We start from the raw sequence: 25,199 nt of genomic DNA, 5'->3' as shown, positions 1-25,199 counted from the left end.
CTGGCTACTTCTAAAAGGTTTGAAACTCTGCGTGCTCCGCCCCCCCGCCCCCCCAACAGGCTCAACATTTTTCAAAACAATTCATTTAACCTGGACCACATCCCAGAGAATCTCATTTGTCCTGGAACCTTTCCCAGAACAACAGCCCCATTACGAAGGAATATTCAAACAAATACCTCCTGCAAGTGCCAGTGTTTCTGACAACAAAACCTTTCTCAGCTTGAAATATTATGGCTTAGTTGTGGTGATTTATGAGAGGCGCCTGGCACCTTTTGCTGTCTTCACAGCACTCTATAATATTACAAACTGTAAACAGGTAGGGGTGACTTCCCCCACCCTGAAAAGCAGTGACATTGTAGGTGGAACAGGACAATTGATGCATATGCCGAGATCTGGGCACCTTACCCACCTCTGAGCTCTATGGCCTGCTTAAGACAATTGGAATTTCACCAGCAGGAGAAAAAACACAAAGGATTTAATTGCTTAATGTGGTTATGAATAAGACATCGGCTTTACCTTTCCAAAATACTTCTACACCTCAGTGGAACAGTTTTCCCTGTGGATTTACAAGGGCACAATGCCTGCCCCCGCCCAAGCCAGGGCTGTCAGATGGGGCTATTCAGTTCTCCAAGCTAGGAACTGGGAAGCAAAATCTTGAAGAAAGAAGGGACTCAGAAATTGCCCACTTTTTGGTCAAGTTGACATAGTTTTCATTCAAGACAGGACAAATGCATCCAAATTAAGGATCAAAAATGAAGCACTGGAAACTCCCTCTGCAGCAAACAGATCCTTTTGTATGGCCAGGGATTAGAACTCCAAGGAATTTCTTGGCTGTGGCAGAGAACCGTAAATTCTAGCTCTGCTGAAGGTAATGGGAGTTTTGCTGTTGACTTCAGTAGGGTTTGACCAGGATTTTACCTGCACCTTTTGCGTTACGTGCAAACAGGTTCTTCAAAGGACAGCTCTTGACCTTGAAAATTTTGTGTTATGGGAGTGATTTCTCACAACGCCATTTTCATCTTCCTCCGTTGTGTCCACATTTTTTTCTTGCTGTTCAACAGCCACTATTCATCCAAATTCTTATTACTATGCAAATTTCAACATCTTATTTCTAATCTGCTCAAATCTCCTACCATTCTGAACAGTGCTGAAATTATGTTCTGCTTAGAGGTTTTCAAATGACAATGCTTGTAAAAACGTCTCTGTCTTATCTGTGACAAATGTCTAAAATGATGGCACGTACAGAAGAATTAAAGACAGCTACATTCACTTACCAGTAGAAGGTAACCCTTAGCAGACAGAGTAAATGAAAGCACATTGATAAGCACCGGGAGGCAGCTGCAAGTACAGGCACAGAGGTGCAGGTAGAGAGAGAGCCCCTGGTAGCTGCAATATGCAGCATCTAAGAATATCTCTGAATTTAGCTCTAAGGCGTATATCCCAACCAGGCACACTGGGAAGGGCAATTCTACACTCTCATTTTTCCATTCATCTCACACTGAGATCTCTCTCAATTCAGAGCATTTATGTTCATTTTACAGGCATTTAGAGACACCATTTCCCCCTCTTTCACAGATGTTCCCGTACAGAGCTTCCAAAACCTGCTAGAATAGGTACTGCTGCAAAAAAAAAAACAGATGTGAGGAACTATTTTTTTCTGCTGGGATTTTTGCTCTGGGACCATAGCTAGTTCAGGTGAGATGGGTGGAGCCCAGGCTGTACGGACTGTAACCTTCAGGGAACCAGGCAGGGGGGCAATCAGTGTAGAGCCAGGCCAACTGCTGACTGTCACATTGCCACAAAGTTCAGAGGAAAGGAGTTACCTTCAACAGCCTAGACTTTGTAAGTTGTGGAGGGTCTTTTCAAAGCCATTCCACAGGTCTGGACACCAACACCTCCCTGGAAACTGATGGCAATTTGCTGCCTCCTACTGAACAGCTTGGAAAATCCCAGCTATTTCTATATTGGAAAATCCTGCTCTTGTCCCAGCTGACAGATGTGTACCTGACTGGGACTTGTGGTGTGCTGGATTCCTCTCGCCCAGGGAGGCAGGGCAGGGGCTGGAGTACGGCGGCTGGAACATGTAGCTGTCATTTGGCAAAGAGTGGGTGCGCCCCACCGAAGGCTTTCTCACGCTCAGCAAGTCCTTGCTGGGAGACAGGGTCAGCGTGTCATCTTTGGAGCGGAGATCAGCCTACGGGGAAAAAAACAGTGAGGAAGGAAGTCGTGACAGGGTGGGAAGAGGAGAAGTGCCCAGAAACGCTAGCGACAGCCATTGCAATCAGTATAGCACAATGGGCATGCACATCGTCAGTATGTACAAGTTGCACAAATGGATCTACCAGGAAGCTATACCCCTCGTTTTGTATTGTCAATAAATTGTCACACAGAATGAACCACAGAAACAGAGGAAGCAACACTGTAGGAATAAACCATGACTATTTCAGGGATATGCAAAGAAGGCATCATGCCTCAAGGCCAGCAAAGGTCACATGCTTTGCATAACTTTGATCCTCTGCAATAACAGTAAAGCTCTCTCAGTGTGCCCTCATCAGCAAGTCAGACTTTTGCAGTGGTGAGTAGTTTCCTCTTCTAACAATAAAAGAAAAGAAAAAACAAATACAAAAAGTAGTTTACAGAAAATATTCTCTATTCTGTCTCCCAGGACAATTTTATTGGTTTTTCTTCTCACTTAATGAATAACTAAACCTATTTTATTGAAAGGGATATCTAAACCTACTGCTTCAGGGTTAAAGCCATTCTCTAATTAGAAGGGATCTAATGCAAGTGAAGGTTATTGTATATGTGTTGACTGTGGAGTTTTTACAGCCAAAGAGTCTTTTGGAATGGGCAGCACCAGAGGCAATATCAAATGAGGTGGATTCAGGTCTGATCTCATAAGGAAATATCTCCACCCCAGAAATGTTCTTGGGTGTTATTGTGTTGGACAGTATCAGCAAAAATGGAGGCAAAGTCAACTTCCCTGGATATTGCTAAAGAAAGAATTATTTCATCTTTAAAAGGTCTCCATTGAAAAACACAGAAATAAGATGTGACACTATAGTCCAATACACTACATTGCTGATCATTTTTGGAAAACTTTAGATCTTATTTTCTGACAAATCGTCTGTTCACTCAGTGCATTACAGGTTTCCTGAACTCAACACTGAGATTTTTTTTGCAATTTTATCCTTCAGTCATAAAATCAAAATTTCACTAGAGCGTTTTGCTTGCACAAGAAACACGATGAGATTAAAAGGAATTTACAAAAAGGAAAAAAAAAGAAAAAAAAAAAAGAGAGAAAGAAAAAAAGAAGTGGGATAAAAAAAAAGAAGACCACTGTTGTAAATTTAATGAAGGAAACGGATCTGCACTGTCATGCAGCATTAGCTTCAGTCCTCGGGAACCTGCCGATTTGGATATAACCTGGATATAGCCTAGATAAGAGAGACTGCAGTCTCCTGATATAGCTCAGGGGAGGAGAGCGAAATGCATGCTTGTAAAGCTGGGTTTTGGGAATGTCTCTCTTCCTCCCTGCCTCCCCCTCCTAAGCAGTATGTTTATGCTATTTAGCTTTCATAGTGTTTAGCCTAAAGGAGAAAAGATGGCCTGAAACCTGAGATTTCAAATTCCAAACCATTTGGATCCGAGATCCTATCCAAACCCAACCTTTAATGAACCTTTAGTTTCATTGACAGGCTCCAATACCACAGCGGGCTCGTTTTCAATTTCTGATCATCTCGGGGGAAATCTCGTGAGTGAACTTCATGAAAACCCTTTAAAATGGCTGCAAAATGATCTTCCGAGTCCAGCTCACAAACGGAGCAGCGGGAGCACATGACTTTTTGGTTCACTGGTAGTTTTGAAAAACATGTTGTTTTGGCTTGACTGAAAATCAAATCTGAGTTTTCCATGAACCAAAAAAAATCCCAGTCCAAATCTATTTCGAGTTAAATAAAACATTCTGAGGTATTTTTTCAGCTAAAGCTGTGTCTAAAGGAAGTGTAAAAATATTGCATTTAGAAAAGATTTCAATGAGAGATTGCAGTTTTTCAGGAGTCTGGGAAACTGTTTTGAAGAAACACTTGTTGGTATTGACACAAATTCACAAAACACTTTGTTCAACCTGGTTCTGGGGTGTTTTTTGGAGAAGAAACACGTCTCTTGGCTATACCCTTGAGTCTTTGCTATGCTGTCAGACAGGTTTGTCTAACCTGATTCTAAACTAGAAGGGCTCTCTCCTCAGTCCAGCTCTCCAGACTAACTGATTTTGAAACAAAAAGTCCCATACGAAACGTTAAACGTAGTTTACAAAATCTTTTGCACGTGATGCCATGAAGCATGATGGGAAATATTGTCACGGTTTACGAGATGTTTCCCAAATAAGTGCTAATTAGGATGACAGTCGACTAGAATGGCAGGAAATTTATCAACAACACAAACATCCAAAGGCAGATACATGAACAACAAATAAAACAAAAATGATCCAAAAATGTTGGAAAAGGAGTTATGTCTGTTGTACAGCAGAAAAAAGCACTTGACCGCTACACAGCTAAAAATGTCTAATGTTTCAAAGAGGAGATGGTTAAGGCAGGGCTCAAAATACTGGTTATTTCATTCAAAAAGACACAAAATAGTCCAAACTTTTTTTTTCTTTTCTTCCAGCGGGATGACTGCTAGTAAGAATTCACAAAAGAAGCAGCATCTCGGAGCGATTCCCATCTGATATTTGTAAAATAAACAGTCTGGCACCAATCATGCAAAAAGCCTTGTGGTGCCTGTGTTCCTAAAGACAAAAATCCATTACAAACCAAAGGGTTGTAGATGACCCCTCAGCGGAGGACACATGAGTCATTAGCTCATGGGTGTCTCTTCCACACAGCACCACTGATTTTTTTCAGATGGGGAGGAAATTTCAACCTTGACGCTTTCCAAAGCATTTTTTTACTATTGATTTTACTTGTAGAAAACACATTGGTTTTCCATGAGACGCCAAAATAAAATAGAAATAAATACTTGTTCCTCAGAAGGAGCCAAGTTTGTGGACACGAATGATAACAACCCAGGACCTAATGGCATTAAGGACAACGTCCTGTTCAGGGGAAAGGTTGGTGCTATTTGGAAAAGGGCTTGAACTGAAAATGCCATTAGGCAGGTGCAGAGAGGTGGAAGCAGTATTTCGAACCCTGTAAACATCAGACTATACAGTGACCAGTGTATGTACATTGCTTTCCAGAGCATTAAGTAAGTGTGTGTTAGTATCATCAGGAAAAGAGTCATCCGTCAGAGCTAAGGACCAGGACTTTTCAGAGAGAATATCTGACGTCAGAGACAGAGCCTCCATCTCAGCTAGAGGGATCTAAAGGGAGAGATGATTAAGCATAAGAAACCAGGACACAAAGCTTTTGGAAAAGATAAAAAAAAAAAAAGTATCATAATCTAAATACTTCTAGACACTAAAGCAATATCCCTGCAGTGGGAGAAGCTACATCATGCACATTGTTACCAAGGACAGAATGTTAAAGAAATGAAATATAACAAAGTAATGAAAAAAAGAGTGGGACATTCATATTTAAGTGCTTACCAATGATCTGGGAGGGAGTTTAAAATCATACACTAATGCTAGCATTGTATTTTGCTGTTCTCCTGTCTAGATGAAGAAGCAAAAGTAACATTACTTTCATACTAGAGATATTTATCCTCTTGGCTATGATCAAATACAAGGGGCTTCAAGATCTTCTGACGTCTCTGAAGTTGTCCCTACCCAACAACCATGCCATGTGCTTGGCCTCTAAGCTAATCTGGTTGAGTCCACAAAGATTCCCCAACACCAAAATCATCTTGCAGGTGGGGTATGGAGCGTGCCTCTCCCTGTGCGCTGGGGAGGGCATGGGGACCTCCCCCTCCCCAAGAGGCAGATGGGACTACAATGAACTTCCTAGTGGCTAAACGGGAACGGGAAGAAACTTAAGGTTTGATTTTAGTCAGCGAATGCACTCCAGGTGCCTTCAAGTCATTTTTGGCCTGCTAAAGAGCCTTCAGCGCCTGGGTAAGCACCAATAACTGTCTTATGAAAAGGACCTCCTGCGTCTTTCAGCCCCCAAACGGCACTCCAGCCCTGGCCCCAACAGCCTCCTCTGGCTCTGAGCAAACCTGAGCTGGGAATAGACGCTGCGCTGCCACGCCGGCGCTGCACCTATGCGTCTTGCACTAACGTGTCCCCGCTGAAGGCATTCAAGAAACTGATAAAAATCTTTATCGAAATAGCGATGAAGCTGCCTTCCTAGACACAGAGCTCTTTCTATAAGAAATGTGAAACGTCACTCCAGGTTTTGGAGAGAAAGGGGACTGCAGCATCTCTCCCAGAGCAGCATCCCCGCTGCCAGGCACCACAAGGAAGGGTGTTTGCACCGAAGGGCAGGCTCAGCCCTCCCCAAATCCCCACCTGGGTACGTGTCTGAGGCTGGTGCCCACAGCACTGGAGACAGCATTTCATCAGGTAACCCACAGACCTGGCTCACGCTTGCAGGGGCCGTCTGGTCTGGACAAGTCCCAGGTGCTTCCTTTTCAGTTCTCACTGTGCAATTTTTTTTCCCTATCCTCTATGCTTGAAAAGTCTTTCAACAGCAACATATCTTCCAAGAGAAACCACAGGGGCCCAGATCTGTTGCATTTAAGTTGTCAAAGGGCTGGATTTTCTCAGTCTTAGAAATGGCATCAGTGGGGTGAAATAAACCCAGTGATGATTGAACCCTGAGAGGCTCAAAACTGCAGCTGAGATAAGTAAGAGGGTCAGGCTCCTCTCATCTAACCTCGGGTTTGATATCTCCTCTAACACAGTCATCCGCTGGCAACGGATGAGAGAGATGCTTCAGAGGAGCTCCTGATTTCATCCGAGGCTCCCCAAAAAAGCATCGCCACAAAGGCAGCCAGCACGGGGACAGGGATCCCTAACGGGGACCCACCGACCGCAGCCCAAGCGTGTGAGGAAAGGCTGTGCGAGAGCGTGGCGGACACCAGCAGCTCCTGCCTGATGGAGCTGCTCTGCTGGGAGCTGCTATTAATCAGGTTGCTTTCAGCAAGTCCCAGCGCTGCTCTAAATTCCTGACTTGCCTGAGAACATGACAAATGGTGTGAACAGGAAAGCCAAAATGTAAACAAAACATCACCCCCTCTTCAGCCTCCCCTCTCCTAAAATTGAGTTTGAAGCCGTCAAAACATTTTGTTGGAAACATTCAGCTGATTTATACGGGTTTTAATTACAGGGGGAAAAATAAAATAGCTTAAATATTAAAAGAAAAAGCCACTGCAAACTGGAATGCTATATTATTTCGTTACAAAAAATGTCAAAACAAAACGGGTTTTTTTGCTGCAGCAGCACTTTCTGGTGAAAAATGTTGTGACAAAAAATTTCCAACCAGCTCTCGATGAGTTTCACACTGACCCTCTGCCTTCCCCACCAAAGCTACCGTCTCTATTCCTCCAGCAGTTCTTAGAGGCAACCACTTCCTGCAGCTTAATAGACCTCAATCTGGAAAGTGATACGCAGCAATCAGAGGGAGACCTGTTATCCCGCTATATAAAGATCTGCAGTAGGATTTCATTTTACCTAAGCTTGTTCCTTTCCTCTAATGAACCACCGAGTTGGATAATTTAGAGTGTCAGTGAGCTCATAAATAAGCACACTGACTTAACAAGAAAACATCTGCTATTTTTAGCCGGAAAGGGAAAAAGAAATAGATCAAGAAATATGGAATTTACTCAGTTCCAACTGCAGGAAAAAATAGGTATGCTCGAATTATTATTATGGTCACTGCTGTGATTTAGGGAAAATATTTGCTCTAAAGAATAACATGCTTGAGAAAGTAGGTATTTTGTTCTAAGAAGTAAATGAACTAATTTTAAACAAGTATTACAGCCCCTGTTCGAGAAAGCACTGGAGCACACGATTACTTAAGTGCATCATTAAGGGCTGCCTCGCCTTCTAAACTCACTTTAGATCAGAGATGAGGATCTAGTTTACAATGACCCACTTGCAAGAAGCCTCTTTAGGAAAATAAGTCAAAACTGGATTTTCATGCAGTGTAAGCAGGCACAAAATACAGAGACCATTTAATGATGCCCACCAGCTCAGGCTCCACTGTAGGAAAACCTCACACCGTACTCCAGGCTCTGCAGACGTGTCCTGACATTGCTACGGAGCCCTCGTCATGGTTAGGAGCAAGAAGCCAAATACAAGAACCCCACTGAAGGATGAAGACAGGATTTTGTACATTTTTCCCTTCAATGTTTGCGCACAGTAAATCCCAATGAAATACGTCGTACTGAGTTGAAGAGGGAAACTCAGAGCCTGTATTTTTCTCCTTGCATTGATATACAACATCATAAACCAAGATATTATCTCAACTCCCACAGAAAAAGCCAAAATTACTTATGTTTCAAAATCCCTGTGACTACATTACATAAAGTAAAGAACTTTAACGCTCTATTAAAGGTCTCAGGCAAATCGAGTTTGGATGGAGACTTTGCAGGAAATTAGGAATATTAACCTGGTTCTCAGAGTTGTAATATTCGGGAGCTGGGAGGGCATAATGATGGTACACAGAGCCTGACAGGTTGTCCATCAGCTTCAGCTCTCCTTCCAGAGATTCCTGGATCAGCAGTGATATGGTATCAAACAAGTGCCTTTCCTAGGAGGGGTGGTGTATAGCATGCAGAAAGAGAGAGCAAGCCAAAAAGAGAGAGGGAAAAAGCAAGGGACAGAGATAGAGAGAAAAAAGGACAGGGTATAAAACCCAACGAACAAAAGCAGAAAGAAACAGAATAGAAGGATGGGGAGGGACGGAAGTGTTCAGGGAGAACAGCAGTGACAGAAACAACGGGACAGGAGAGGTGAGGCAGGAGAGGAGAGAGAACAGTGCAGTAATATCACGGTGAGCAGTAACAGCTTTCTCAGACCTTGCTAGTGACGGGGCCAACGCTGGCCGCCCTGGGACCGCGGTGCTCCTGCTCAGGGCCCTCCTCGGGGACAATCCTCGCTCTCAGCACACACGGCCGGTTACTCCTGGGATCTGAGCTGTATAATGGGGCTGGCGTAGCAGCATCTTGATACCTGGCGCTGTGAACTTCTACAGGACACTACTGCTGTAAGGTTTCTATACCCAGTGCCCACATTTCTGAGCAAGACCTAATATTTGACACCTAAATCCATATCCAGGGGTCACATAAATTAATGTAACCTGACTTGAATGGAAGCTGAGCAGCCTGTCCAGAAAGCTGCAGGTGACCAGGATGGACACGTCAGGTCACTAATTCACGTGCCAGACATGGGTTGAGGTGCCTCACTTGTCCTGGCTGACTTCAAATCAGCTGGCCACAGCACAGACAATTGGACATTATACAGAGCAGGGTCTGGCTTTCACAGGCAGCACGGGAGCAACTTAAGGGTTGCACCTTTCACGTAGGGAGTGTCTACTACGTACAATGAAATGAGGACCATCGTTACAGTCAAACAGCACACAGTGCAAAACTCCCGGGGAATAGGCAAGCAAAACCAGCATGCTGACCACATGTCCTTGCAGGGTCGTGTCCTGGGAATTGTATTCCTCTGCTATCATGCTCAAGCATCAGATTTTTCCGGAAGATTTTGGCTGGGAGAATAAATAGTCGGAATAAAATCTCCTGGATGTTTTTGAGGCTTCTGTTTGAGTGAAAGAGCAAGAAACACACTCTGGAGATTATGACTAGAGTAAGACCTTCCCAAAGCCACCTTCAGAGAGCACAAGTTTAAGGGACTGGAGAGCTGAGGGTATCCTTCCCACTGATTTGTCTTGCAATTTCTTTCTTTGCCAGTGTGAGGACTGATGCAGGACAACAGTGCTAAGGACAGTTTGCCAGTACTCTGCTTAACATGTACAACAACAGTTGGGACATGTTGTTTCTTCCTAGAGGAAGTAATAAGTCTGGATTTCCCCATATGGCCCTGAACTCCTTTTTCCTGTGCCAAAGAGCAGCTTTGGACTCCATCTCAGACATCAGTGACTCCTAATGGCACCAGAAATTTCCAGTAGCTTAAGAAATGAAACAAAGCTTAAGCAGGGATTTACTCTTTTTCACCCTTGGACTAAAGATCATAAATGAGTTTTTCATGCATTAGAATACTCATTAGTCCACCTCAGGCAGAAGCCAAGATATGCTGTTGTGAAATCATGATGTAATAAAAGCTAATGAGGTCTGTGTAGAGTTTAACCCAATTTGCAATCAGCTAAGACTAAAAAAAAAGTCTGGACTGTTTTTCTTGTATAATTCCAGTTCGGTTCCCTCCCAAAGGACCTGTCTGGGTCTTGACCTCACCTTTCTCATTCCTCAAACTGAGTCTTCATCCAGAAACTGTCCTTTAGAGAGACTTGTTGCAGCTCATAGCAGCTACCACATTACAGCCCTGCTCCGGCGGTGCTCTGGCTGGTGGAAGTTTTGCCACCAGTTCTGGTGAGCTCAGGTTTGAGCCCCCTCTGGATTATTCTATTGTTAAAATAATCTTTTCTTACAAGCTTGTCTGTGGGGATGGATTTTAAATTGAGGTTACATAAAACAAATTTAATACTTAAGCAAAGATTAGCCAAGTTTTATTCCTCTTTTATGTTGTGGTTCATGGGCTGCATTAGAAAAGCAAACACATTATGCTCATGATTTTGCTATCACAAAGGACCTAGCCCAAACTCTGGATTAGAGCAAATTGGGAGCTAGCTCTGAACTTGGTGGCTTGGGCACATCTCCAGAAAAAAATTGCAAAGCTCTCTACCTCTGAACAGATGCATCAAGGTGGTCTGGAGACCTGCCTAGGGTCTCTTCCCTGGAGCATTGGTTCCCACACCACGCAACAGTCAGTCAGCAGACAGCGAGGAATACAAGCCCTGGACGTACGGTACACCCACTCCTTCATTGCCAATTCGTGCATGTCTTCCCCTAGCAAAGATGCAGGTCAAGCCCTCTTCACCCTCCAACTGAGATTCTCACCATAGGGTAAACTAATGAGAGCTGAGAATCCACCTTGATTTGCGTGGGATTGGTACATCCTCGGGGGCTCTCGGGCCTCTCTCCACCGGCGCTGCCTGCCCATGCAAAGATGTCCGAGGGGCTGTGTTGGCCAGGGGTGATTGTCTTCATCTCCATCTCCAGTTCTGCTTCGAGCTCTGCCTCCTCCTTAGCCTCCTTGTTGCTCTCCTCCAAGTGCTTCATGAGCACAGCGATCACCACATTCACCAGGACAAACTGGGCTGTCAGCACGAAGGAGACGAAGTAGATGGGTGAAATGACGGTGTTGTAACAGGTGGACTCCTGGTCACAGTCTCGCAGCGTGTCCTGGAAACAGAGGGGGAAATGATGGAGGGATGTGAAGAGGTTCCAGCATGGACCTCGGTTGGCCGCCTGGTCATCTGGCTGCAATGAGTTCTCCTTTCATGAAGAAAACTGATAAGATCGGGCAAATTTCATGTCTAGAATGGCAAAATACTTGCCAGTAAAACCTTACATTTCTGTGTTAGTCGCCACAAGCAAGCTTAGAGGAAATTGCCCTTGGAGTGTGCAACAACAGGCACTGACACGCTGCTGCTCCTAAAGGAAAGGCTGTTTTACCAGGTCAGAGACTAAAGACACAAAGACTGTGGCAGATGGATCCAGGGCAAAGCAGGGTGCAGCTACAACCCATCAGATATCCCACAGCTGCTGGGCTTGCAGAGGCTCTTTCTGCAAGTTCACACCCTGTCATTAAGACTTCAGTCACCTAACACTCGCCCTGGGCTACAAATGGACAGAGAAGCAATTCCTTTGGACTAGCTAGCACCCTGTGTCTTCACAGACTGGATTGCTTCACAATAGCATGTCTTCTTCCTTCTTGGCTGTCCCCTAAGAAAGACTCTCTCTCAGAAACTTGGAGTTTCCCTGAAAAAAAAAACCCATGAAGTAATACCAACAACAGCAATAGGAACTGGAGACATTTAAGGAAATAAATAAACCTTATGCGTGTTACTGAGTTGAAGTCACATTTTACTTAAGAGATGAGTCCCTTTATTTCCTCCCCTTCTTTTTAAGTTGCTCTCCTAGGTTAAAAAAAGGGAATATAGGGAGTATGCCAGCAGCCTGCAACCACAGGCACTGCATTGTTGGGAGGAGGGAATAGAATGAGAGATCTTGCCCAGTGCAGAAATGAAGAGACCAGCTCACTGCAGGGTGCGAGTGTCCTGGCTGGGCATCATTACTGGTCTGGAGCAGTGTGGACAACTTCTAATTAAGCAGTTATAGACAACACTCATTTTCTGTGGATCACTTACCTTCATTATCCCATTCCAGTTGTCTCCCGTGGATACTCGGAAGAGAGTCAGAAAGGCCATCCCAAAGTTTCTGAAGGTGGCGTGCCGTCCCAGCCCCTCGCAGGGGTGCGTGTCGTCGCACTCTGCGGGACCAAGCACAGCCGTGAGACCCCCGCTCGCACACCACTCCCACCCCTTCCACCGGCACGGGAAGACTCACCAAGGTCTCCAAACAGCTCCACTCCAAGAGCTGCAAATATGAAAAACAACAACATGAAGAGAAGACCCAGATTCCCCACCTGGAAAGAGAAAAAGAAATGGGGGGGAAAAAAAAAAAAAACAACAAACAAAAAAAGAACATTCATTGATTTTTTTGTTCCAGACCTGTTTCTTGCTGTATTCTTTAATCCAAAACTTAAATTGCTTCAGGGGAAAAATGACCTCAATGTGAGGACTGTATCTCAGACTGTGCTTCGGAAGGGAAATGTGATTCTCTAATGACAGCAAAGATAAAATGATTAGCATTCCTCTGCAATAGGAAATTAGCTCTGGGCCAGAGGAGATCTGGTGTGATATGGCAGTGAGTTACCTGCGGCAGCGCTTGCATCACGGTGTCCAGCAGGGCTCTCATCCCTACAGCCATCTTCAGCAACTTCAACACTGCGGAAAACACGTTCGTAATACGGTAACGGCAGCATTAGCACGAGGCACAAACTCAATCCCTCTCCCAGGAGCCACAGATTATAGGAAGAGAGATGTGAAATCATGGCAAGTGTTCTCCATTAGCTGCTATAGTCCCTGGCCTTTTTGCATCGCTCCTGGTTGCTTGGATACTATCAAAATCCTGTGAACAGCAGCATCACCTATCCCGAGACTTGGGGAAAGCGTTATCGCTCTGCCTGGCTTTTCCTTTGCCCACTTTATCTGTGTTGGACCCATCTCCTTCTTCCTCTGGTTATCGTGAGCAGTTACTTTCCCAGCCCTGGGGCTACTTTCCCACTTCCATAGACTACCCACTTTCATACATGATTCACTGAGGAACTGATTTACACATCTCTTCCAGAAGGTTGCATTTCCAATTGGAAACTGCATGTATTTTTAATTCTGAAAGGGATCCAATGCACAGGAAAAAACGTTTCCCCCCCACCTTGAGACACAGCAGCATTTAATTTCTCCTCCAGTTCCTCCTTTGCTTAGATGGGGCTGCAATCAGAGCAATTATGTCTCAGAGCACAACATTGCCCTTCAGGAGGGCCTGGGAGTACTTTATTAAGGGCCTGAGCACTCACATTTTATGTCTTTATCATTTGGCCCTGAGACCTCCCTGTTCTGAAAAATCAGGCCCTGAAGAAGCTGGCTTCCCACCTCGGGTACGTGCTGTTACAAGTCTGAGGGGACAGATGGATGCAGAGTGACGAGGCATGCTTTGTCACCAAGTGGTGAGACGTAAAGTCCCACGGGAAATTAAATTTATTAGATGCTTGTCTTTTAAAGCCAACATACTCAAGCTTGTGTTCTCTAATCCCTGTTAGAGATGACTTTGATTTGACTGGCATAATTTTCCCAGGTATATCTCTGGGAGTTACAGCCACAGCTATTTCTCCTTTATTTCTAAGCTCACAGCCTTCAAGTCCTCTTAAGATAGAAACGCATGGTCAGTTGGCTCAGCTTTTTGGCTCCTCCCAAGTATTTTCCCCCATTGTTCTTTTATTTGTTTACAGCCCGTTGATGCCAGAGCTATGCACATCGTGATGGGGATGTGCCCCAGAACCATTTCCCAATGTTTAACTCTCTCCTGGGGGGGACCCTGCACGTCAAACACGAGCCAATTCTGCTTTATTTGTCTCACCTCGGGCAATCCTGAGAACCCTCATGATTCGGATAATAGTGGGGTTAATTGGTAGCGAAGCGTTCACCTCGATCTCTTCCAAAGTGATGCCCATGATAGATAGCAGCACGATTGCCAGATCTAATTGGTTCCATCTGGAGACAACACAAAATGAAGTTTAACATCCACTAAGAAGCTGGCAAGGGGAGGTTGCTTGTTTCACACGAATTCCAGTCATTTCAATGGTTCTAGCACTCAAATGGATCTGCAGCATTTTTCTGAGGGTATTATACAAAAGCAGTTATGTTATGAAATCATTATAACTAATGCATCTCATTAGAAAATCAGCCAGTTCCAAAGATATTCTTGACTGAGGGGAAACAGAAACAAAAGCTGGACAGTTTTCTACCCAGAGGCTGCAGACCTCAGGGGAGACACCGTGCTGTCTGTCCGGCCACTTCTAGACATGACACTTGCGGACCTCAGCATGAGATCTGCCCTAGAAAGAACCGGACCCTGCATCCAGTCCTTGCAACAAAAATCACACTGGGCAAAGGAAAGACCCCAAGGACTCATGCCGGGTCAGAGAGAGGCGTAATCCCAGCACAGACACCCCAAACATGGGGAGAGGGGTGGAACCAACCCCCATCTGCTGAAGGTAAAATCCTGCTCAGCACCAGTGCTCTTGGTATTAACACTGAAGGAGGCAAAAATGGGAGAAAGATTCACCAAGGACATAAATTCTGTATTTGTGAGGTAAGAGAGTGAAAAATCTAGAAAAAAGAAGCACTTTCATCTGCTGCTCCGCATCTGCATAAAAAGAGGTCCCTTTTCTCTTCCTTTTCCACTCAGAACCAGATTCTCACTCTTGGCACAAATTTTGTCACTTCACCAGGTCCTCTTGATTATACGGACACACAACTGGTGTGAGAAGAGAACCAACCACTCGCTGTGAGACTCGCTCCTATTTTGTCCACTCCCAAGGGCCAAAGTGGTGCAATCGCACTCCTTGGCATGCACGATTCTTTTTCCAACTCGCATCCTAAACCTCCACCTACCCAGGTTTCAAGCAGTAACACCAAAAAGCGTTCACACGTGTCAGACTGACACCACTGGGAAGAGCAGCGGGGTCCAGGACACCGAACTTGGGCAGCTGTCTCCAGAAACCTGCTGCTGCCCCCGCGGTCAAGTTTTTTGTTACCTGTCTTGGAAGAAGCGACGAAACCCAAAGGCGATAAGCTTGAAAACAGACTCCAGGACAAAGATAACAGTGAAGATATAATTGCAAATCTTCAGGGCTTCATCAAGAACCTGGGATTTGGACACAGGACCAGGGTTAGATGCTAGCTCTGCTGAGGCGCCTTGCTGCCTGCAAACCTGCCCTCCTCTTCCTTCACCAGCTACTGATTTCCAAACCAGATATAAAAGGCTCCAACTGTGGGCTCTCTCTGACGACAAATGTCCAGGGAAAAGTCCCAGTACTTCAGGGAGTGCACAGACTGCATTTCTGCCTGGCCCCACCCCAGCTGATATAATTCACAGGAGGGGCTGACACACACCCAAGGCACAACTCAAACCCCACGGCAGTAACACAGCCCCAGCTGGGATCGCCTGGGCGAGCGGTAAGAGCTGCTGCATTTGCAGGTGTCGGCAGCGCAAAACCCCTCGTGCTTTCAGCAGAAAGCTGAATTTCATCCCACTTGCTCGTTTGTGCACTGCTGCAAGAGCTGTGGGCTGGCCAGGTCCATGCAAGCGCTGGCCAAATGGCTTCTTTGTGACAGCCTGTCATTTACTCCTCACCTTGAGCTTTTGGCACGGAGGAGGGAAGAGGAATGGCACGCCAGCAGGAGCGAGCGCCTCGAGTTTCCCCCTGCCCACCCTTCCCTCTGCAGAAGTTACAGCCTGGCCATTAACTACAGGTGCCTCCTGGCTGGCACAACTCTTGCACAGTCAGGCATCAAGTCATGTCAGAGGTGATTTCATCACACAAAAGTCCTGCTCGTGAAGGAGCACTGTGGTAGCAGCATCCTGCATGGCTTCTTAAGTAATGCGCATTGAATTTGTCACGGCTGGCAATGAGGGTGGTAATGACTGTCCAGGGCACTGTTAGGGAACGTGGGAGTTGGCAACAGAGTGCTTTCAGACCAAAACCCAGACTTGCTGATCCCCAAGCGGGAGAAATCATTGTAGAAGGGGTTTAAGGCACGCACTCTGCCTTCACGCTACACTCTAGCTTCAAGCATCCGCGGACAAAAACCCCCTCACCTGCCCAAGAAGTACAAGCCCAGCCGCCAGAGGAAGCCACGGCTCTGAACGAGCCTCCCTGTCATGCTGCAGGGGACCTGAGCTCTGCCAGCAAACGAGCATCTTTATTTGGCACGAGCAGATTTTGCCCAATAGCTCTTTGCTTGAACCACCTCTATGCACAACTGCAGCCCCTCCTCTCTAGGGGCAGCCGCAGCATCGCCGGCTTGGATCTCATCCACAAGGCATCCCACGGTATCCCACCACCAACCCCTTTCAGCACCAACACACCAAGCCGTCGCTAGCTTGGATATAAAGCTCTCTGGTACATTTAGTCTTTTAAATATCTGCAGGATCCCAGCCATCACTCACCCAGACCCTGGGGCCCTGATTCAGCAAGACTCTCAAGCATGTGCATGGCTCTAACCGTGCTGTCATCTCAGCACAGCCCAAGCTTGGAGTTATTACCCAGATGCTGCATACCAGAGGCTTAGAGACAAAACGTTATTTTCCTAAAGAAAATTAAAAACAAAAGCCTGCCCAACATTTTTATAATACAAGAGAAAATGTAGCTACAAAACTACTGCGGTAAGACGCGTGCCCTAGAGCGATTCCAATACAGGCTCCTTAGCCAACAACCTTTTTCATCACCAAATGACTGAATCATGCAAGGAGCCTTCCAGGGTATTTAAAGGTGACTTGAACAGAAAAAATAAACTGGGCTTGTGCCCTTTCACTTTTTGGCTTCCTTATGATAGGCTGGAGGATATTTTCCCCCTCGTTTACATGTCTTAGTTGTTTGGGTGTTTTTTTACATTAAGTATTCAAGTCCTGTCTAGTCTTAAAGGATATTTCCTCCTATTGTGTGTTATATTTATTCATTCTGAAAGTGCCTAATAAAAATAAGTACAAGTTATATGGCAAAGGCAGCTATTTCCATTTCATTCTTACGCACAAGAGACTTGACATCCCAGGACAGGCTGTTTTTATTTTCAGAGTATGACAAAGACCCAGGAACTTAGCACACTAATATATTAAAATGTATTTTAAAGAGCAGCATGGAACCAGTGCCTGTGAAAATTGGGCCCTATGGGACATTGGGGATTTAGAAGAAACTTTGCAAAAAGAAACATTGCACAAATTCTTTTATTCTTTTTCCTTTTTCTCCTTTTTTTTAGTGGAAAACCTAAGTCAAACGGAAGATTTCGATGATGACCTCATCTAGCAGACCAAACCAACCTGCTCCCGTCCTCATTTCCAAAGCAGTCCGTTTGCACTTAACTAGAAGGGAGAGGTGCCAGGGGATCCAGGCACAGAAAGCCACGGTTTGAGCTGGAAGGCAGCTGTAGGATGGGTACGCTCCACGGGGCAAAGGGACAGGTCGAGAATGGGGAATGGGGACCCCAAGGTCTAACAGCAAAATTGGCCTTAACTCTGCCCACCAGCACAACCCCCCACGGCTGAGCATATCCCCCTCCTGCTTTTCCCCCTCTCTGCCCCAGTACCTTTGGCTGCTGGTAGTGCTCCATGGCCATGGTGATCACATTGAGGCCGATCACGCCGGTGATGAACAAATCCAGGTAGTGGCTGGTGCACATCTGGTGGATCAGGAGGCGGAAGCGGGAGTAATCCGAATAGTAGGGCTTACACTGTGCTTCTGCAGCGGGGAGGGGGAGAGCGGAGAGGCACGTCAAGTCATTTCTCTGCATCTTTCCGAAGTTAATGCACCCTCAATTTCCAGCTCCAAAGATGGTAAATTCTAGACTGATTACAGCAACATGCTGTCTTTTTTATTTCCTTTTTTCTTGCTGGCATGTTACCATTTTTAATATACAGCAGGGCTCCCGTCATCTTACATCCATTAAACATCTTCCGTGGGACATGCACTATACTCAGCCTTATGGCATCAGGGATGAGGTGAGCTGGGATTATTGCGCTGCTAAAGAATGTTTTCCCTGTATGGAAATTTAAATTAAATTTAAATGAAACCAACAATTTTTGTTTCTGCTGATCGTAAAAGTCTCCCAAAGTATCTGAAAACCCAGTTAATGGTCAGATGTCGGGGACAGATTTTACTAACGATGGCTTAAAAATACAGGCCATTGAGTTAGCGGTGGTCTTTGAAAGAGAAGTAATTCAGACATACTATGTTCTTTGCAATAAACTGTAAAAAGAACAAAATTCAACACTTTGGCTATCAGAGCCCTGAAAAATGGTCCATAAAAATACCAAGGAAAACTGCTCAGTCAGCTTTAGCGATTAGAAAATAATGATCCTCCATTTAGACAAGATTATCAAAGTACAGATTTCACTCATTCCCGTGTTCGGCTGCCTCAGGGATGACACACGCTCTTTAGACCCTGAATGTTCCTACAGATAAACTCATTTACTCACCTAATCTCTAATGAGGAAATGCCAAGGCTGAGTATATAATTCAGTACAATTTTCAAGGAGGCATTATAATGCAGATTGAAGTGGAAAGGACTGTCTTGAATATGTCAGAGTATAATATTACTCTCGTAATTAGATGATCAACTGGTTATGAAAATTATTGAGCTGTAAGAATTACATGGCTTGATATTTAGTGCTGCTGAGCAAATGTAGAGTTTGATACATTATTCTGGGCAAAAAGTTGGGCAGAATGAAGCCATGAAGCACAGGTTTGGGTTGCCCTCAGGGAAAATTAATTTTAGAAGATTAAATTCTGCCTGGAAATAGAATTCGCTTTGTCAATAGCCAATGACATTGCAATCAAACCCATAGATTTAATGGTTTCATGTGCTCCTTGCTTCATAACAGAATTCGGAAAAATCAGTGAAGTTTTGGGTTTTGCCTAGAGACAGACCTTTCCCTTACAGCCCAGGGACCAGAGAGGCAAATCACTCAGTTTTATTCTGTAGCAGTTTGGAATGCCCAAGATTCTGTTTCAGTGTCATCAAATGAAAGGCAGTATTAATATTCACTTTCTGATCTGCAGTGTGCTTTAGGTGATCTGTACCTGAGTGCTAAAGCATGCTATCGATGAAAAGGTCTATAAAATGAATTTTCATGCTGAATCTATTGAGTGCTTACAAAAAAGCAGACTGGTAGCTGCTGACTCATTCATAAGACTCTGTCAGATATCTCAGAATCTGCATAAATCTCCATAAAGTCAAGATATCTCGATCACATTATGCTAAATTATGAGTAGCAAATTAACTAAAATGTTTGAATACAATTAGGTTAGGAATAGGGCCTATTTTTATGAACCAACTTATCACCTCAGAAAGAAACACCAGCGTAACTGGATCACTTACTACTTCTACATTTATGTATAATTCACATTCAAACAGAAAAATATCGATGTTTCTGCCTTTCCTTGCAGTGGATTTACTTATGAATAATTACACTGGAATTCAAATTTTTTCTTAGCCTTGATTGACAGGTAATTCCAAATCCTACAGAATAGCACTGACACCGTTAGAACTGAGAGAGGATTTAGAGAGAGGTTGTAAAACGTCTCCTGTGCAGGGCTCCTGCACCTGGATTAGCCAGTGCATGACCTTATAAGCAGGGTTGCTAATTGTTCATATATCTGCAAAGGCTTCTCCCCCTTCGCACCCCCCCTCTCCCAAACCCCAAAGCTCCTTTTCACCTTTCCCACCACACGCCCCCCCGGTTTCCACAGCCAAACGTCTCCGAATGCTGCTCTCGCAGACCTCCCTTGCAGCCTTAGAAAATTACCAGTAGTAAATGTTCCATCCTTCCCCGTTAACTTTGTTGAGAGGGGATTTGTCAACCCTGTTTATGAATCACGCCGCCACTCGCTCCACCGGTCTCCGCATGCCAGCCATGCGTATTAGTGCAATACAGATATTACCGCGAGATGAACCACACACAAGCCAGCATGCTGTCCGAGGACTATAGATAAAGACCTACTGTGTCTAGGTGGGCAGGGAACTTTCTGAACAGATAAACCATTTTCTTGCTATTGTATAAAATACCATTTGTCTAACCCAGCCTGCACAGTTCTGCAGAGAAGTCGGATGTTGCTCGTGTGGAGTCGTCCAGGTGCGAAGCCCGTGCCCCCTATCACACAGTATCATTTCTAATTATTGCAGTAAAAATCTAAACAATACCAACATCTTGGGAAATACAGACATCTGTTAAATTCCAGGTGGTGAACTTCACAACTAACACAACACCACATTACTGTACTGTTACAATACACTGTGTCAAGAACAACAAGAGCTCTGGGTTAGTCTTGGTTATTACTAGAGAGGTTAACTTGGCTTCCCGGCACACATAGCATTAAAGAAAAGAGAAGAGCAAACGAACAAAAGAAGAATTGGCAGAATGAGAATGTGAGAAGATGGGGAAATACAGCAAAAGCCCACTACGAGACATCAGGCTGGAAAACAGGGTGTAAATCAAGCTGCTTCACTGTGGCTGGAGGCCAGGAGAGGAGGAGAGGGCGAAGTGACTCAAATTTAGACATAGTTGCGCTGGAGAAAATCAGCTCAGACAGCGGAGCCTGAGCAATCCCTCCTAACCCAGGTAGGAAGGAGATTTTGCAGCTGGCTGAGAGCTGGTTTGGGAGAGTCCTGCCTGCCCCTTCACCTGGGGTGATGGTGGGCTAAGGGGATCACACCAGCAAGGGGCGTGGGTGCCTGGCAGGGGGGGAACACTCTGCCTTAGCTTATCATTTTTATGGGCTCTCAACTCCAGTTGTTCCCCAAGCAGACGTTCTGTGCTCTTCTTGACATCATCCCATGGGATTATGACTGATTCCCTTTCCAAGGGCTGGGAGGCAGAGCACAGCAGCCCCAGCCTCTGTCTTGGGGTACCCAAACTCATCGCTGTCCCCTCCTGCCCTTTCAGAAAGGCGGTGACCGTTGCTGTTGCAGGGTAAACATTTCCCATTCCTAAGCCTGGTCCAGCTTTTCCCTTCGGCCTTGGTGGTCACAGCCCGGGTTTGGGACATCCAGCCCTGTGCTGCTGGTTTTCTGACAGCCCTAGGGCATGACCTGTGAACCAGCACAGTGACCGGCAAAGCAGCGCTGGAGCACCCCCGTTTTCTGCCGGACAGTGCCACTGCCAGCTCCCAGAGGGTCCCAGGGCTCGGCCCGTCTCTGCTGGCACCACGGGAGGTGGGGATGGGGCCACTGTCTTCCCATTAACTGCATTTTCTGGGGGGGGAATTGGGCTGGGCATGCAGCTCCAAAATATCTCCGAATAGCGGCTGCCTCTGAACATAGCCCTGTCAAGAGAGAAATTGCCACTTTCCCTGAGGTGACTTTCGAGCCGGAGGTGTGTGGGCACGGGAAATTGGAATTCATGAGAGTGGGACAATTCCATTACTGTCTCCTCCAGCTTCTTCCTTCTCCTATAATAAGGGAATTAACTACTTTGCAGGTCTGAGTATATCTGGAGGACAGCGGCAAACCAGTGAGCGACGAGCCCGTGATGCAGCTGGATTTACAAACTGTATCAAGAATATTATTAGGTTAAAAAGTAGTTTGCACTGAAGGAACTTTTTTTATTTAAACACAGCATTTTACTTGGCTTTTATTGTACTGAATGGATTTATTAAAAAAAAAAAAAAAAAGCAAAATGGAAAATGATAAATTATTTCCACTAAGAAGATTCCAGTTGTGATAGAATGTAGACTAGGAAAAATAAAAGGGAAAAAATAAAATTACAATATCTCACTAAGCACTAGGCAGCAGCACACACACACACACACACACACACACACTACTCCATCTTATCTTCACAAAAAGAGAAAAGCAGCCCTCTGTGAGTGCAGAGATGTATGGAAGTTTTGGGGTCACAACTCCAGATTTCTCATTGAACCACAGGAGGTTCATCTACAGCACCTGGGACTGATTCCCTTATATCCCCCACAGGGAGGTTCAGAAAGAAAACCCTTCTATTCCCTCACGTTGGTGCCTGAAGAGCAGCATGGCACATTCGCTACCACCGGAGCCAAAGGAAGGACAACAAAAGGAGCACAAAGCACAGACCTGACAATCGCACACTTTTTAAAGGCAAACTAAGAGTCTTTCTGAGCCTGCGTGGGATAACGGAGGGGTTTGGAATGAGTTCAGTGCCTTAAAAATAAAATAAAATAAAATAAACCAGCCTTGATGTAGCTCTGGAGGACCAGGAGAGGAATCACAACCAAACAAAAAGAAGAAAAAATAAACAGACTCCCAAACCCTCCCAAACTCCCAAACAGACACCCCCTCCTGGTGCTGCTCCCATTTCACAGGAGAGGGCAGGAGGCCTACCTAGAAGAGCAAGAACGAAGGCAAAGAAATAAAAAAAAAAAACCCCACCAAAACCCCAGGAATGGCAATGGGAAGGAGATTCAGGATTTATTAAAGCATGCTGTGATAACTTCCAACAGGGCCTTAGAAATATAAGGTAGGAACCTCTGTCTCCCTGAGCTCTCCTCTGCAGTGAAAGCCGACAGCCCTCACCTTGCAATTTTTATTTAATCAGAGCTCGCTGCAATACGTGAGAGATGGATGGAGCCCTGCTCCCATCTCAAGCAGTGGGAGCTTGTTCACAGGTGAGAGTTTTAATGGCACAATTTTCCTAACGTATTATTTCTGTCGAAAATTACAGCTATATTTGTTTCTATGTTGGTGCCTCTTTAATTATTCAGGCTAATATTCTTAAGTTATGAATTAAACAAAACGCTTGCCAGATCAAAGCTTCTGCTAAAAATAAAAAGAGCAAGGGACAGATTTGCAGCCCTGAGCATCGTCGTAGCGAGGGGGACGTGAGCAGGAGATGTGAGCGAGTGGTGGGTTGGCGTAGCCAGGTCAAACCCCAGCAGTGTTCAGCCCAGCTGGTCTGTCCCCACCAGGACCTGGAAAGGCTTTGAGGTGGCATCTTTATTTCTTTTAATTCCCAAGATGCCTCATGAATCGAGCGACTCTCAATCAATAGGAAGAATTTACAAACTGGGCAGCACAACAGCTAGATCCTGTGTCGTGCTGAGGGCTGGTGTGGGATTGTTCTCTCTGCTAAAGCACCGAGGCTCTGCACCACGCTGAATTTTACCCGGCTGAAAAAATACTGTGCCTCCCTGAACCACAGCATTTGTGAAGCAATGAGCAAGGGCTGGAGAAATACGAAATAACCTCCCGAAGTGAGACTGCCCGCCTTCCACAGACACTCCTGCAAATTATTCAGACTCCTAAGTTGGTGATTGGAAAGCTAAAGTAAACAATAAAGGTCCCATTTCACAGTCCAGTCATTATTCTCTAAGAAGAAGAAAAAAAAAGGAAAAAAAAAAAAAAAAGGAAAAGAAAAAAAAAGCCATGAAAAGTCTGACAGCGTCTTAATGAAAACCAGAAAAAAAAAATACTGAAGAACATAACATGATCAAGGGGTAAATTAAGGGTTTGCAAGTGTCAGTCCTGAGCCAGGTCTGCAGACCTGCGGTTCAGAATGATATGCGTGTGCCATGAAGTAAGCAAACGAGCTTTGCACCACACACACGGTTTAGTGGGATGCCTCACAGCAGCGGTGGCCAGCCGTTAGTGACACAGCACTGCCATTCAAGTGGGACGAGACGTGCCGACTTCCCAGTACCTTGCACTGCACTGGCTGAGCTCTCCATTAATACATCATCCAGCATTAGATCTAAAAGAACGAAACGGCATTAATCACCCGGCAGGACACACGGCAAGACTTCCCTTCCCCTTCAGAGGTCCCTACGGCTCTCAGGCTCTCCGTTGCTTCTACTGGGAATGTTTCCTTGTGGGATCCTCTCCTCGTGCCTCATGAAGCGTGGGCTCAGATACACAGGCTCTTGTGCTTCTCTCGTACACAGGTGGAAGCCCAAGAGATCCCAGGGAACCCCCTCGCTTGACGACGATGAAGGAGAAGATGCTTCTGAAGGACAGACTTTGTACGTATCCTGCTGGGCCAGAGCACCTTACAGCGACCACTCCTGCATCTGCCTACATCTCACCAAGCTGGGATTCACACACTTTTCTGGTTTTCAGATGTTCGACTGGGTAAATGTATTTGAAGAGTCTATGATCAAAAATGACTCTGCAACCAGTTCAATGTCTACATCTGCCTACGTCTGACATCCACAGGTCGGTTGGGGCATTTGGGGACACTCAGGAAGCCCAGCTGAGAGGAACCCCCATGCAGTTGCTAGCATAATCTAAGCCTCAGTCTTGGTATCATCTGCAAGTTCCCACCATGTAGAATGAAGCTAAGCAATGACATCTGTTGCCTCCGAGGGCAAAGCTGGACACGGTCAATTAAAACCAACGTTTCACTGAACGCGAATTGGGAAAACTGTTCTGAAGCAATTTGGAGGGCTTCATACTTTGCTCTTGAAAGGTTTTTATGGCGATTGAATACTCAGCAATATTTGATCCTCAGTAAAATAGCTGTTTATTGCCTCTTTAATTAGGCATTTCATAGGGCTGAATGAATAACTACATCTCCAAGGATGGTTTGTGATTCCTTCCCGCTGGGAAATTGCCCAGACTTACGTCTTTTCTTCATCTAGTTCCTCTAGCATTATAAATAAGGTCATTAATAATAACTAAACATCTATTTTTCTTCTACAGAAATCTCTGCTTTCCAAAACTGCAACTTTAAATAGGGATCTTTCCATCCAGCCTTTAAAAACATTTTCTATCTAATCAGCCTGGAACTGTGTTTAGGAACTTGGACTGCCCGAAAGAGCTTTCTAGGCATTTCCTTGATGTGAAACACAAAACAAAAATTCTCTCCATCTGTACCCCACTTAACTGAGAACAGTCTAATGTGTCCTTCACCGTTCTTGAGGGAAGCCTCCATCT

At 45.2% G+C, this 25,199-nt stretch overlaps 1 protein-coding gene across 2 annotated transcripts in view; it reads right to left on the bottom strand.

The window, feature by feature from the left end:
* Nucleotides 1–25,199, bottom strand: part of CACNA1G (calcium voltage-gated channel subunit alpha1 G) — a 149,511-nt gene that overhangs the window by 5,277 nt on the left and 119,035 nt on the right. Inside the window, exons 28-38 of one of the 2 annotated variants that reach the window (XM_086473787.1) lie at nt 23,968–24,018; nt 17,886–18,037; nt 15,338–15,447; nt 14,158–14,291; nt 12,898–12,968; nt 12,529–12,607; nt 12,330–12,451; nt 11,017–11,361; nt 8,550–8,690; nt 5,225–5,359; nt 2,005–2,194 (exon numbers count right to left, since the gene is read on the bottom strand). In XM_086473787.1, the coding sequence (XP_086329913.1) occupies nt 2,005–2,194; nt 5,225–5,359; nt 8,550–8,690; nt 11,017–11,361; nt 12,330–12,451; nt 12,529–12,607; nt 12,898–12,968; nt 14,158–14,291; nt 15,338–15,447; nt 17,886–18,037; nt 23,968–24,018 (1,530 nt within the window). The remainder of the gene's footprint in view (nt 1–2,004; nt 2,195–5,224; nt 5,360–8,549; nt 8,691–11,016; nt 11,362–12,329; nt 12,452–12,528; nt 12,608–12,897; nt 12,969–14,157; nt 14,292–15,337; nt 15,448–17,885; nt 18,038–23,967; nt 24,019–25,199) is intronic. The other variant, XM_086473788.1, reaches the window with a different exon arrangement.

The sequence above is a fragment of the Leptosomus discolor genome, chromosome 15, assembly GCF_034619465.1.
Source record: "Leptosomus discolor isolate bLepDis1 chromosome 15, bLepDis1.hap2, whole genome shotgun sequence".
In the NCBI taxonomy this organism is placed as follows: domain Eukaryota; kingdom Metazoa; phylum Chordata; class Aves; order Leptosomiformes; family Leptosomidae; genus Leptosomus; species Leptosomus discolor.
The sequence above is the reverse complement of the archived record's forward strand: the minus strand, read 5'-3'. Positions and strand labels throughout refer to the sequence as shown.